The 16,419-nt window shown below is 30.5% G+C and overlaps 1 protein-coding gene and 1 pseudogene across 1 annotated transcript; both read right to left on the minus strand.

Moving 5' to 3' along the window:
• Positions 1-1,507: 1,507 nt before the first annotated feature.
• On the minus strand, positions 1,508-2,375 carry LOC109620583 (complement C1q-like protein 4; annotated as a pseudogene).
• A 6,091-nt stretch (positions 2,376-8,466) lies between these two features.
• On the minus strand, positions 8,467-9,397 carry LOC105343223 (heavy metal-binding protein HIP). Its single transcript, XM_034462567.2, has 2 exons — positions 9,236-9,397; positions 8,467-8,968 (listed from the first exon to the last, which is right to left on the minus strand). The coding sequence occupies exons 1-2, from the start codon at positions 9,360-9,362 to the stop codon at positions 8,556-8,558; spliced, it is 540 nt and encodes a 179-aa protein (XP_034318458.1). The 5' UTR covers positions 9,363-9,397; the 3' UTR covers positions 8,467-8,555.
• Positions 9,398-16,419: the final 7,022 nt, after the last annotated feature.

Genomic DNA, 16,419 nt, shown 5'->3' on the forward strand with positions numbered 1-16,419 from the left:
TTTGCTAATATTTATTTCTGCAAAAGGGCATGTTGGGAGCTTTATTGATCTAGTTGAAATGGTTGATTCCAATAATTAGATAATTTGGAAGACCTAAACAGCGAGAAAAAATTCTGTTCAAATGAACTTAAAAAAATTAGCTTTAAAAGTGAAATTAAAGTTTTTTTTAGAGCACGTTAAATTGTTGATATTGTGTGTTTTGTTCACAATCAACATAAATCAACTTGGTCTGTTACATTCATGTATTCAAAATTTGTGATTAAAATACATTTATCAAGACACATTGGTAATAGTGGTGTCCGAAATTTTCGTTCCGGTTCCTTGAATCCTAAAATTTAAAAATCTAAATTTTATCAGCATGTAACAAGTTCAGCACTTAAAATTGCGTCATAAATTGTTATGATTTGTATTCTCGTAGAATTAGGTTGCCGATTCGTGACAATAAATTAAGCTGTGTATAAAGAACGTAAGAGAAATCGATGTTAGTGGCCTTTTTTAAAAATATATTATAAAAATCCTTAAGACAAAGAGCGATAAATAGATATGCGAAAATATTCCAGTATCAAATCTATTATATTTGCAAAATTACAGCTTCTCTGTAAATACCTGCCTTTATCAAAGCAAGTTTAATTTACAAACCTAAAATTTACTTATCGGTACATGTAACAAAAAATATTTTTTTTTTTTACAAAAAAACTATCATTGTATTTTTCTGAGCACTGTTAATCTATTATTTTTTCAAATATTACAGATTTTCTGTAATTACCTGCCTTTATCAAAGCAAGTTTAATTTACAAACCTAAAATTTACAATATCCTCTTTTCTGAACTTTAATCACTTCATTTCGTCTGCCATTTTTACATAAAACTATCATTGTATTTTTCTGAGCACTGTTAACATTCCAGATATATCTTTTGTTGACCGTTGATAATCTCTTTTTAGATTGTCAGTTTTACCCAGCATGCTACTTGCACCTCAGGAACAACATATGAGCATGCTGGAATCGGGGCGAGTCAGTTGTTCGGCAGTCTTATTGTTGAATGATTATACGTTTTAATTCTTCATAACAGTGCTGACTCAAAAATTCTGTAATACAAATCAAATGAGATAAATAAAACATGTAATATTTTGTGTTTGTACATTTGCTTCATCCAACTCGCGAGCCTCGCATATATATACTCCATTTAAACGAGTTGGATAAAGCAAATATAAAATCATTACATATAGATATCCTCTATTTATTGCAATAGTATGAGAACCATCTTAGCCAGTTTTCGCCATCATTTAACACAACTTTGAGCTTTTCATTACCAAATACAACAGGACATGATCTTAAAGCTTCATGTTTTAAAATCGAAGTAAGGTCTACTGGTTAATTTGTTTATCCATATCAGGTGATGAATAATTGAACCAACATTTCATAAAAAAAATGATGATATTTATTCATATCTTTTAATCAATAATAATAAAGATTTCTATAAAATCAGTTCTTTACAGTCATGCAGGTTATTACTCAAGCCAAAGGGAGATCGAGATCATGTTCGTCCTTTAGGACAATTTAAACCCGGAAAAACTCATTCTGGTATACTGATTACTCTCCAGAACATTTCCTCCAAATGAAACGCCCACCCTGACCAGTACGACATCCCCTTTTGTCAGATTTAGAATGGTCAATGTAGAAGCGACTGCTCTATCATTATGATCCATGGCATCGGCCCAACTAACATCTTTTACCTGACCATTTTTAGCAATTTCAATTATGCTGTGAGATTTGTCAAATGCAGTAGTGCTTGTATGAAACACATAAAGCCCGCTTTCAGGAGCTGTAAATTTGCCAGATCTTGCGTCATATGCTTTTCCGTTATTAGTTTCAACGCTATCATAGACAAGTGTCTTATATTTGGAGATGGTATTAATTGCGACATTTTTCGACATGTATGAAAAAAGGCAATTCGATGACCTGGAATGTAGAAAAAATCAGAATAATTTCACTGTGAAAAAAAAATTATAACAAACTTTTGAGAATTATATGAATTTTTCTAAACAAATTGTACTGTTCCCAAAAATCTAAGGTCTTAAAAACAAAACCAAAAAATCAATAGCTGAAAGAGCAAGAGCATATGTTATAAATGCATAGTGTTTACGAGATTAATAATTTTTCTATAAAGTTATTAGGTAAAAGTATAATTTTAAAAATAATAAATTTTAGAGGTTGTTAGCTTTGTACCTGACTGATTTCCTTTTCGTTGAGAGCAAAGACTGCAAATTGTGTCTTCCATTTCCTTCCGGTCACATGATTCATCGCCATTAGCGACACACAGGCAAAGAACAATAAGAATACAGACTGTGTTCATTGTTAGTACATAGCAACATGTATCATGCTAACCAAACGCAACTTAGAGGTATTTTATATGAGTATATATAATCGTTTTGCAAGATGTTGTTATACTTCATGTCTCATATTTCAATTCAGTAGTCAGAACATTAGCATTTTGTAAATATTAAATCAATTTATAATTATCCAGCTGTTAAGTGTATCGCTTTTGGTTTTCAATGAAAATCGATGAACAAAGGCTCTAAATCATATGACTAAGTGGTGTAATTAAGGAATAAAATGTAGCTCCTCGAATATATTTTAAACTGATTGATGATTTATTTTGTACATGCACATAGAAAATGCTGTAAATTCAAACAATGAAAATGGGCCATATTAAAAAGTGAATATAATATAATTTTTTTCTTTTTTTATCAGAAATTAAGTGTGCAAAAACTTCCAATAAACGGTATCTTTTAATTTTCAGAAATTTTTTTTTTTTTCTTCAGAATACCAATCAGGCGTATCTTCTTTTTAATATGGTTTATATATAATTTTACAATTATTTGGAGAGAAAAGAATCAACACAGTTCATATTTGATTTATAATTTTTCCCTATAAATATTTAGAAAGCTTTTTCTCTTCGGGAAAATGTAGCCTTAAAACAAATAACCACAACAATCCCTATAAATATTTTGATTATTAATCTTCCTATGGATAATGAATTCCATAGGTTGTATTGCATAATCAAATTGAACGCTTTAAGGTCCCTTGTCAGTGGTTGCTGTTGATTTTAGATCTGAAATTAAAGCTCTATACGTGTTGGGTTTTTTTGCGTCATTTATGAATGACAGTGACAACACAGTTTTACAGTTATTTTATTAAATTTACCCATCTGCTGGAAATTACGACGCTGAATTCGTTCGCATTGCATATTTAAAGTTAAAGTTGTGCACAAATGTAATGCTTTAAGGTCACTCATAAGTGCTTACTGTTGATTTTAAATTTAAAGTTAAAGCTACATCCACTTTTTTGCGTCATTTATGAATGACAGTGAAACACCGATTTTTTGTTTATTTACAAAAATTACCTATCTGCTTAAAAATAACAATGCTTTATTCGATCGCAATAAAAAGACATGAGAATTCAACTATTAATTCAACTATTAATTCAACTATTAATTTTCATGTACTAAGTAGAGTAATTTTGCTTTTGAACATCGGATTTATTACGTGACATCGATAGCCATCTTTAAACTAATAAACAAAAATGGGTGTGGGGTAATCTTAACTACTATATCAAAATAATAGACTCGAATTTTTTGGGCTTTGATACCGAGAAATCGGATGAGTACTGTTATTTGTTTTATATATTTTAAACATTATTGGAACTTGCAGATTACCAATTTGTTTTTATTTTTTCTTAATCAAGCTTCGCTAATTAATAACATATATATATATATATATATATATATATATATATATATATATATATATATATATATATATATATATATATATATATATATATATATATATGACAATCCATATGATTTCCGGATTTTTTAAAGGAATTTTCGTTGATTAAGTTAAATACGGGTATAGAGGCATAAGACAGGGGTGTCCGGTATCAGCAATATTATTTCTTTTTGTTGTTGAAATCCTAGCAATCGTCATAAGGTCTAATACAAATATAATAGGCTTTCGGAAACCTGGAATGATTCAGAGTATAAAGATTATACAACATGCAGATGACTGTACTCTCCCTTTAAAAGACGAAGCTTCATTGAAAAATTCATTGAGATAATACAAAGTTTTAGTAAAGTATCAGGTATAAAATGAAATATGTCTAAAACAGAATGTCTCTTAACAGGTCCCTGGAAAAACGTTTTACAAGAAATAGAAAATGTAATAGTAAACAAGACATGTATAAAAACTCTTGGAATCTTTATAGGTCAAAACAAAGAAATGTGTTACAATAAAAATTGGACAAAAATTGTTGACGATTTAGAAAAACTATTTGAGTCATGGAAAACAAGAAAATTAACAATATTTGGTAAAGTTTGTGTAATAAATAGTTTGGCAATACCAAAATTCTTATACACTAAGTCAATTTTAAACCTCCCAGATGAGGGTATACTGAAAAAAAGGGAGTCTTTTATTTAATTTTATTTGGAATAAAAAAGACAGGATCAAAAGAAATACTCAGATAGGAAAAATTCAAGATGGAGGCATAGGTATTGTTGATATACTGATGAAACTTGAATCAATAAAAGTGTCATGGATAAATCACATTTCCAGAAAAAACAGTTCCTTATCAGTTTTTGTAGACAGTCTGTGTAAAGAAATGTTTTTTGATTTTGAGTATCTCTGTAAAACCAATGTAACATGTTTACATGATTATCAAATGATAGAACATTTTCCCCTGTTTTACAAAGAAATATTTGATTTTTTTTAACGAATGTAAAATTTTTTAAATCAGACATGGGTCTAAACGCACTATTAAAAGAACCGCTATGGTGTAATAAAATTTTTGTGTTAAAAAACAAACCAGTATTTTTTTTAAAGAGTGGTTAAAAAGGGGTATTAAGTACTTAAACGATATCATAAACGAAAATGGTTTGAAACCTGCAGAATAGTTTAGTGACCAACTTGTCTGTAAAAGAAACTGGATATGTGAATATGTAATTATAAAAACGATCTTTTCAAAATGTTTTCAAAAATATGATTTTTCAGATATTCAATATGAAAACATTGTATTCGGAAAAACGTCTTTTGATCTGTGTTTTAAAAACCATGTATACATCTGTGATATTGATTCAAAACTAATTTATGACATTTTTCGTCAAAAACAACTTGTGGCACCATTACATCAATTTTATTATAAAAATGTTTTTGAAATTTCCAAGGAATCATGGAAATCTATTTATGAACAAAAAAACTTAGCCATTAAAGACAAAAAAATATCTGACTTTAATTACAGACTACTTAACAATTTATTATGTAATAGAGAAATGATGAAAAGATGGAAAATTGTTGAAAATGATATGTGTGTCTTTTGTAAAGATGTAAAGGAAAACAACGAGCATCTCATTCTGAGATGTAAGAATGTAAGTCAAATATGGGACACTGTTCAAAAATGTTTAAATTTTGATGTATCATGGAAAACAGTAGTAATAGGCTTTTATTTTGAAAAGAATGAGAAAACACTATTTCTTAACAGTTTGATTTCTTTGATTGCCTGTAAGATACAAGTATAAAATGTATTGTAGAATTGAAAACAAAGAGGAAAAACCCCAAGAAATATGTTATCATATAAAATATGTACTAACTTTTTTCTCTGAGGTCTACAAATCGTTGTTTTGTAATCCTTTTAAAACGTATTAGGTAAATTGATACATAACTTATTTTTATTATATATATATTTATATATCTTTTCTATATCTGTTTTGTTATACAAATAGGTGCCAACAGGTCCACATACCAGGTGTGGTCGCTGTTTTGCTAACATGGGGCATTTAGAGACTTGTAGTTAGTAAATTGTGGCCCTTCATGTTAGCATAGGCAATATCTTGCTGTACTAAAAGTGAAATATACATGTATGTTTGAACAATTCTGAAACCTTTTTTCATTACCTTTTTGTCAAATTTTTTTTATGGTTTTTTTTTTCAAATATTTTTTTTTTATTATAAGACTTATGTCGAATACTCTATATGAAAATGTGCATGTCTACTTATATTTAAAGATCCCATACATCTATGTTGAAAAATTATGTAGTTAGTACTTTTGCTATTGTTTTGATAACAAATGTCAATAAACAATAATTTAAAAAAAAAAAAAAAGTAAATACGGGAGATAACTCTAACTCAGTGCATTTAATATGAAAAAATTCCGATAGTTCCGAATGTCAACTCGACACGAGTAAAAAAGTGTTGAATTCTTCATTAATATGGATTAAATTTTTAGATGAAAGGTATTTACAGCCTCAAAATGGTTTATTATGAATAATTTGACTGTTATTTTCAACGCAGCTTCATTAATTTTCTCCAAAATCGTTTCGGAGCGATTCTGCAATTTTTTGCTACATTACGGGTATATGGGAGGCATTTTAACTGTGGTATAGGCCTGTCCCAAACACAGTTATTCTTAGTAAGCAGAGTGTAGTGAAATTAAAAGCATTATTGTAGGCCTAAAGCTTTATTATGTAAATGGCAACAATACGGTGTGTCGATGTATCTATTTCGTAAATGTCCGATATCGTATACAATGTCAACCCGTGCACGCACGGGTCAAAGTCTAGTTATTACTATATTGCATTAATTAATTACGTGATTTTTAATATCTTCTTATAAGAAATATACGATCTTATGTACGAGTATGACTAAAACATGATCGAAGTCCGGAGTAATGACGTGAATGTTCTCTACAGCCTATTCATAGTCCGGAATAATGACGTGAATGTTCTCTAGAGCATATTCATAGTGCGGAGTAATGACGTGAATGTTCTCTAGAGCCTATTTATAGCTATGCGAGTACTATATTTACTATTTTAAAACAGGCAAGATAAGTTAAGCATAAGTAAAAATAAAATTTTATATTTAACAAACAACCGATAATCGTATACACCATTAAGGCAAATATGTAATTTGGATTCTTATATGGTTTCTTTTTTTTTAAAATTATAAATCTTCTAATATATATTTACTTCTGTTTAAAACCAGAGTAGAAAATCAAATGATGAAAAATAGGTGTTTTAATAATTTTCAACAACAAAAATCTTAAATACACCACAGTGATCAATATTGCATGGATTCACCGAAACATGTATCGGTATTAATAATAAAGGAGGCCATAGGATGCCATTTTCCTAAAACCAAGATTTGTTCAGGCAAATATATACCTTAATTATGACAACGTAATGTTTGTGTAAAATAATTTTGTTACTTCCATATTTATTAAAATACTGACAAACTATATATTGATTAGATGTTTGCAATTATGCATAATAGCTATGTAGCCCTTGATCACAGATGGCAATATAATAGCAAATATAATGAAACTTTAATCGCACACCATGCATGAGTCTACGACCTCTGGTGTTCCCAGTCGGCCATCCAACTAAGTACTTATAACTAAGCTTTTAAATTACGTTGCTGAACTTTGTTGACCAGGTGAGATCCAGTGGTTTTAACGTGATCTAGGCGTATACTGTATATGGCGTTTATATTGCTTTTATTATCATATATATAACAAGTTATACATAAAATTTACTGTATATGATTTAATCGGTATGTAATATAAATGGTCAGTATCATTAAAAAAATTTAAGAATGTACATATTAAAATACAGAAAGACCGCCATCCTATAAATACTAGGACAAGTCTCGCTTTTCCAGTTTCAGAAATACCAATGAATAAATTTTTATTTTTTGGAAAGTACACTTTAAAATATTTTTAATCGTCAAGTAAATGTAATGTCTGCATTTCAAATTAAATGCACCGAAATAATGCGTACTGGTATTATCCAAGTAATTTAACATACGCATGAACATGCCTCGAAATGACCTCTTGCTACCTCATATCAGCTTTTTGTTTTGAGTAACTTCAACACATTACCCGAGTTCATTTTATAAAATTTTAGCTAGAAAGATTATCAAAAGAGATGGAGACAAAATACAAGTGCCAACTATATATGTGTAAGAGAAAATAGTTAACACGTTATTGCGAGCTCAGTATTGCAGGAAAAAAATTCAAACTTTCAGTACATATACAACTACTCATTTTTTATCAAACTGTTTTTAAACAGGAAAATAACGAAGATGAGCAAAATAAGCTCTAATGTCACTTTCATTAATCTTTTGTACGGCAGCAAAAAGCTTTAAATCATACTATAACATTTCTTTGTAAACATAATCTAAGTGTTGTATTATTCTTTTTAACAAGTAATAATTTTAATGGGTTTCGTGTATCATTACGTATATAGATAAACAACGAAAACAAAGTTTGTACATTATTTTTATTGTAACCTATCCTGAATTATGAAAGTTATTAACATAGGTGAATACACTCTATATATTGTTTCGTCAACGTTATACATGTATATTTATTTTTATTGGATTCACAGTTTTCACTTAAAAGATAAAGTAAAGCATAGCTATTTCAATATTTTTATTTCTGTAATTAGAAAAGAAACCCGACAGGCATTTCTTCTTGTAAAAGAGAGTTTACGTTACGATTCCCCTTTAGGACAGTTTAAATCCAGAAAAGCTCATTCTGGTGTATTGATTACTCTCCAGATAATTTCCAGCATATGCTTCTCCCACTCTGATTTGGACAATATCCCCTTTCGTCAAATTTAGAATAGTCATAGTAGAGGCGACTGCCCTATCATCATGACTCATGGAGTCAGCCCATGCTACATCTTTCACCTTGCCATTTTTTACAACCTCTATTGAACTGTGGGATCTGTCGTAAGAAGTCGTAGTTGTATGAAACACGTAAAGTCCGCTCTCCGGAGCCGTGAATTTGCCAGAGTTTACATCGTATCCATGTCCGGCGTTGGTTTCAACCATATCATAGACCAGAGTCTTATGTTTGGTGATGCTTTTGATTGGAATATTCTTGGACATGTATGAAAAAAAGGCAATTTGATGACCTGGAAAGAAGAAAAGTTCATATTTCCTTGTAAAAATGAAATCAAAGCACAACTTCACAATTATGATAGGAACCTTTGATTTTTAAAAAAGAGTTTTTAAATTAAAAAAAAATACACATTTATATGCTGGGTTTTTAATCAAAAAAATAATAGTATTTAAAAATAATGCTTTAAACAATCTTACTTTTTCAAAAAATCAAAAAACAATTTTATTAACTTATGAAGAAATCAATGAAGGAATCAATTTCAGCAGCTGTAATTTCTTACCTGACTGACTTTCTTTTCTCTGAGAACAAAGACTGCAAATTGTGTCTTCCATTTCCTTCCGGTCACATGATTCCTGGCCATACGCAACCCAAAGACAGAGAACAACGAAAAGACCGATGTTGTTCATGGTTAGTTTACAGTTATATGTAGGTTATTCATTTGACGCATCTTGATGTGCGTTTTAAATACGTAACGATATTGCATGATGTGATAACATTTCTAGCATCAGATTTCAAAATAATTTTTCTTGAACTACATTTTGTGAATATTGAATAACATTAATTTACTAGTTTCAATTACAGTTGAAATGAATAAATACAAAAAGATTTGGGCTAAAAATAGACATGGACAGTGACCACTGAAGGGAAATTACATAATATGGCCAACGACCTCTACAAGGCAACATATCTAATCAAACATAAACATGAAAAATACAATAAATAAGCATATAAAATTATAGCATTCAACACATAAATACAATTATTAACATAATTGTTGTTTCATGTTTTCTCATGCTGCACAACCTCACCGCAGCTCTGTTTTTGCTGTCTGATAAAATGAACTCAACACTTGTGCATGATGAAATATGTCATTTATTAAAAATGACGAAAGTAAAGAAAAATATTAACAACATAGTAGGGGATCAGACCCCAAAACTGTTCACACAAAATGTTAAATAACTTATCAATATGCTGATCCCCTTAAATTACAGAAAAACAATATTTAGTTCAAAATTATATACAAATATATACAAAAACAGCAAAAAAATGGCACCTCAAAAATAAAATATGCCACCAAATGTGAATTGCATATGTCATTTATTAAAAATGACGAAAGTAAAGAAAAATATAAACAACATAGTAGGGGATCAGACCCCAAAACTGTTCACACAAAATGTTAAATAACTTATCAATATGCTGATCCCCTTAAATTACAGAAAAACAATATTTAGTTCAAAATTATATACAATATATACAAAAACAGCAAAAAAATGGCACCTCAAAAATAAAATATGCCACCAAATTTGAATTGCATATGTCATTTATTAAAAATGACGAAAGTAAAGAAAAATATAAACAACATAGTAGGGGATCAGACCCCAAAACTGTTCACACAAAATGTTAAATAACTTATCAATATGCTGATCCCCTTAAATTACAGAAAAACAATATTTAGTTCAAAATTATATACAATATATACAAAACCAGCAAAAAAATGGCACCTCAAAAATAAAATATGCCACCAAATGTGAATTGCATATGTCATTTATTAAAAATGACGAAAGTAAAGAAAAATATAAACAACATAGTAGGGGATCAGACCCCAAAACTGTTCACACAAAATGTTAAATAACTTATCAATATGCTGATCCCCTTAAATTACAGAAAAACAATATTTAGTTCAAAATTATATACAATATATACAAAACCAGCAAAAAGATGGCACCTCAAAAATAAAATATGGCACCTCAAAAATAAAATATGCAGAATAACAATATTTTGTACATGTATGCAACTTTCAAATATTGGAGTGGTGAAACGGGGGTGGTGGTGGGTGTATCAAAACATTACTCGTGCTAACACTCTCAGAGATGAAGACAGAATGACCCTACTCTCACTGGTCAGATACTGACCGCATCAAACCACGTGACCATATCGTGTAATTTGATTGGCTATTAAATTTAATTTTGGGGAGAATTACACCATGGAATTTTTTACAATTACATAATAGGTCACTGGGAGGTTTTAAAACTAGGGATTTGGGCTAAAAATAGACATGGACAGTAACCACTGAAGGGAAATTACATAATATGGCCAACGACCTCTACAAGGCCTGGGAAAGAAATGCAACATATCTAATCAAACATAAACATGAAAAATACAATAAATAAGCATATAAAATTATAGCATTCAACACACAAATACAATTATTAACATAATTGTTGTTTCGTGATTCTATATGTATAGTGGCAGTTCAAGTTATTTTAAGAAAGCTGTAACACATCCTTGTAATAAAAGTTCATAAAATGTGATTTCTCAAAACTATTTTTTTGATTTATTGGTATCTTACCTTATACATTTTATTTCTAGAAAAGTGTCATAGATTTAGTTTAAAATCATTAACATCTGCAAAAATATTAAGCTGACATTTAAAACTTCTTTTGTAAACATATTGGCCAAACATTAGAAGAATGAGAATACCTGAAGTAGCAAACTATCGTCTCTAAGCTTTAAATAAGTTAATCATATGGATGGTGGATTGCATAACTTTTTGCTTGACAGTTCATCAATCTTACATGCATCTTTAAAATATGTATATCTAAATCTTCAATTTTCGTGTTTTATGATCTCTTAATTTTTGTTGCTAGCTGTGTATTGAATAATTAAAATTAATAAATAATTGTCTTTGTTGTGTAAATTATGAATAAGGTTTTGACAAATTCTTAATCAAAAGGAATAACGGATCATGTAACGAGTTGTATGACTTATGTTGTGTGTTAAAAACATACACATTTATTTTGAAATAATAAAGCACATTTCGCGTTGTATGTAACTAGATCAAAATGTTTACTGTTCAAACTGACTAAGAATAGATAGTTTTTTCAAGTGTAAGAGGATTTATTATTTTGTTACAATATTTAAAATAATTACTTTTTTTTCAGCAGATCACGCAATACTACGGAATCATCACGGTTCGTGGGGGATCAATGTTCGTGGCTTTCGTGGGTGACCCTTGCCAACGAATTCATATTCTCACGAACCTATACACAATCATTTGTTTAATATCTATCAAAATTATACTGATTACACTATGAACGAAATTACGTCACCACGAACCATGAAAATTTCGGCTACCAACGAACACTGAACCCCCCCCCCCCTGAAAATGATTCCCTAGTATATGAGAGGCATATATAAAGATAATTTTAATATACAACATTTCAATATATCTGTATAAACATTCTCTCATAATCTAAATGATAATGATAACAATATAATAAGATACAAAGCGATATGGAAATTAGGTCAAGCAAAAATTTAATTGGTTATATATCAGGTGGGATATATATTTAAATCTATGACAGTTTCAAAGTTACCACAAATCCCAGACAGAATGACAAAAAATGTGATATTTAGTAAATAAAAATTTTACTATTTGGTATTGCATAGCAATATAGACAAAAAATTACATATGCTTTCTTTGATTTCATGAAGACAATTTCAATTTGATAATTCTACACTGAATAAATATATATATATATATATATATATATATATATATGTTTATTGGGATTAGAAGGAATGAATTGTATACAAGGCAATAGTTTACATCCACGTGTTAAATCAATTTGATGCTTGTTATACGCAGTACATGTAGAGTATAAACGTTTTTTTCTGACCTTGCCTTACATGCCCGATTTTAAGTTGCCTTTGGATTTATAAAACATTTTACATAATTCTTTTCATCTACAATTATTAGATCATTAACATATCATCTTTGCCAGAACAGCAGACATGTTCATGAAGCTAACATAGGACTATGGTGCGTCCAAAGTACGTCGCAGGATCCGTCTTTTTTTTTTTTTTATTTTATTTGAAATTACATACAAATTGCTTGAGGTAATACTTCCGCAGAGGCCCTCTTTGTATACCTTACCTGGGGTGCCAGGGGCCCCCTGGATCGGTAACTATGTAGCAAAAAAATGAGGATACCTTATACATTTATATTTTTACATAGTAAAGTTAATAAAGTGAAGTAATATCATTATAATCATAGTAGATCATACACATATCTAACTTAACAGTGCGAATTTATTATTTTTTTCTTATGTAAAAATTTATTGAAAAAAAATAAAAATATATGAAAACAATTCTAAGTCATAATTTAAATACAATTTACGAATATACATGTAATAGGAATTGACAATTGTGAATATAGAAAATGTAAAATGCGGTACTATGCGCATAGTATGCGCATAGTACCGCAGGATACGTCTTAATCATATGTTTGTTTCTCGAAGCCCTCCCAAATCAGAAACCGCCATCACTTAATTTGCCCTAACTTAACGACATCATTTGCCTTGTCTTAAGACCATCCTAAGGTTATAAAATCACAATTTTGGTGGATTATTGGGATTGTGAAGCTTTTTATTACGACCAGTGTAATAAGACAATCTTTACTACAATTTTATCGTTTCCAACAAACCTCAAATTCCTAATCTGGGAGGAGGCATAGTCATTTGTTCTATCACGTAAGTTTATTTAAACATGATTTTGTGGAGAGAGACTCCGAACTCTCCCTCCTCCCCTTTTCCGGTGCTGCAAATGCATATGCCTGCAGGTGGGAGACGACAAATTAAACAAATTTATTTCATAGGCGTCGGAACCGGTGGGGGGGGGGGGGGCTAGGAGGGGCCCCCTCCCCCACTTTTTTTGCAAAGTAAGACCTAACCATTAGGCACAAAGCATCAGAGAGGGTTCAGCCCCCCCCCCCCACTTTTTGCCGCAGCAAACAGAATTGTTCCTAAATTTACCTTGAAAAGATTGAAATATTGAGAAGTTGGAGTCATAGGTATAATTGCCCCCCCCCCCCCTCCCCCCATGGATTAGGATTTTCATGCTTTTGGGATTTAGTTTTTTGGTTTTTTTTTGCTTGTTAAGATTTCTGACGATCAGTCTAATTAGTCTAGCCACCCCCACCCCACTTTAAATTTGCTTCCGACGCCAGTGCAGTTTTGTCCGCAAATACTGTCTCTGGCGAAAAAAAAATGGTTATAATCTACTAGTGCTGTTTAAATAATTATTTCCTGGTATGCCAAAAGTTGTCCTGATGCTTACTTCCTTTACACAAAATAGCAGTCATTTGCTTTTCTATGGATTTTTTGTTTAACTAAATTGTTATTGGTCAGATATATATTTAAGAAAATGTGTATTTTTAAAAAATGTTCACAAGACAATATTACTGTTTTTAAGCCTATCGAATTACCGACACTTATAATTTTCTCTGGCTAATTTTTAATGATTTAACCCTGAGCAAGTCTCTCAAAATCTTTCTATCAACTGATGTGAAAAATAAAAATAATTTAAGTCAGCGAGGATACCGTAACTTTTGTTATGGAGCCGAGCTACAGCTAAAGACGTGTTATAAGTTGAAATAGGATATTCTTATTTTTTTAATACGTCATCTCTTAGAAACATGCGTAGGTCATTTCTTAGTAAAGTTTCGTGAACATACCTGCAGGTTCTTAACAACAAGAAATGACAGGTTTTTTAAAAATATATTTACAGCAAATGCAATTATTAATGAGAGCTTTAAACTATATTTTACTGAAATCTTTATGATGATAATATTTTTAATCAAATGTTATCGTATAATTAGGAAAGTGCTTCTCAATTATAGCTTTTATCATTTATCACTTGTGCAATATATCAATGCATGGTAAAATTGCAATTACTTTTAAAAATACTTACCTCTTATTAAAAAACCGAAGAATTTTTTTGCAAACCCCAAAAGAGTAGATACTGTGGAATCATTAGAATTCGTGGTGGCTCAATTTTAGGACCCCCTAACGAATTCAAATCCACAAAGAAAACAATTTTAGAAAGAGTTGTCTTTGTTACTGAAACAATAACCTACGCATTCACGAAATTACATCCCCGCGAATGAGCAAAAAAGTCACAATCCACGAAAATTGGCCGCCACGAATTTAAATAATTCTACAGTATTTGATTTTTTCTTCTTTCCTTACTGAAACGTCATGTTCATTTATTTTTTATGCGTCTCTTCAATATCAAGCAATTTAACTATTGTTTATAATTTTCGATTAAATTTGAACCACAGTAGAACAAATAAAGTATGATAAAAGGTTGTTACAACAGTTATCAGACAAACTCAAATCTACAAAGGAATTTGCATGGAATATACCACAGTAGTCAAAAGTGCACGGAATCACTGACATGTCATAATTGTTGATTGTACTGGAGAGCACTGGGTGTGTGATTGACAGGGGCTCCCCATTGTTCCATTTCCATGAACCTGATAATCTGCGAAGTCCAACAGACACCTTCAAGTTCATCCCGTCTGTAACATAATTAAAGATAAGTATTGACAACGTGATACTTAAGTGAAAAAATACAACTAAGGTAAATTGTAATAGTACTGATACAAATAAGTATCCATTAAGGGTTTAGTAACATTTGTTAAAATTGTTTTGCTGATTAAATCGAAAGTTCCTGTTCTCTAAACAGTTCTACTCACAAGTGTAAATTAGATAATATGCTAAAGCATCAATCCAGTGAGACTAGTTCTCCGCCCTCTTGATCACACACTGAAGTTGCGTATGAGAATGTTAGACCTGTTGTTGTAAACATCTTTAGACATATACCTGCTTCTCTGAATAAGACAAAGTCGGGGTTGCGGCAACCTGTAAGGAAAGCTAATCATTGCAGAGAAAATTTACAAAACCCGCTAACACAGGTTATGTGGTTTTTTCCTGCAATGTCGTACCTTCATATCACGCGTGAATTATTAAAGAAAGCATTTTATTGTTTAAATATCCTGAGTGTTTTTATTTAAAGAGGTTGGGTAGTCAACAAATTACACAATGTCTTACAATTTCAGATTCAATAATTAACTCTAAACTACAATAGTAAAGATAAATCCAAATATCTAAGTAAACGTTTTCTTTCATCCTTATACAGAGATTGATACAGACTAAAATGACCACAACCATTTAGAATCCTTTAAGAGTTACAATCATATACTGTTTCAATTATACATCATTTGAATCAAATTTTGAAAAAAAAACTTATCTTATCCGTGCTAATAAAGGCGTTAAACTCGCATTATTTGCTTATCTTCTTTTATATAATCAGTTAAATTAATCTGGATTTTATACTTTGTGCACATAAGCAGAGCGTAGATTCTTGTCTGCAGACCGTTAAAATTTAATAGCTTCCGGGACTTCGCCCCTTGAATCCAACCCTGCACCTTTTGTGGGCCTAATAAAGGCGGCCCCAGACCCCTTACCTTTTTTGGAGTGCACAACAAAACGTTCTAGATACGCCCATGGGCGACTCGATCTGCATGTGAATTTTACAATTCGAGGTCGATTAGCGTATTTCAAAGTCAGCGGAAAGTAAAGCGTCAACATCAGAAGTAAATATTGTCATGAATATTAAGGA

This window comes from Magallana gigas, chromosome 5, assembly GCF_963853765.1.
Source record: "Magallana gigas chromosome 5, xbMagGiga1.1, whole genome shotgun sequence".
Lineage (NCBI taxonomy): Eukaryota > Metazoa > Mollusca > Bivalvia > Ostreida > Ostreidae > Magallana > Magallana gigas.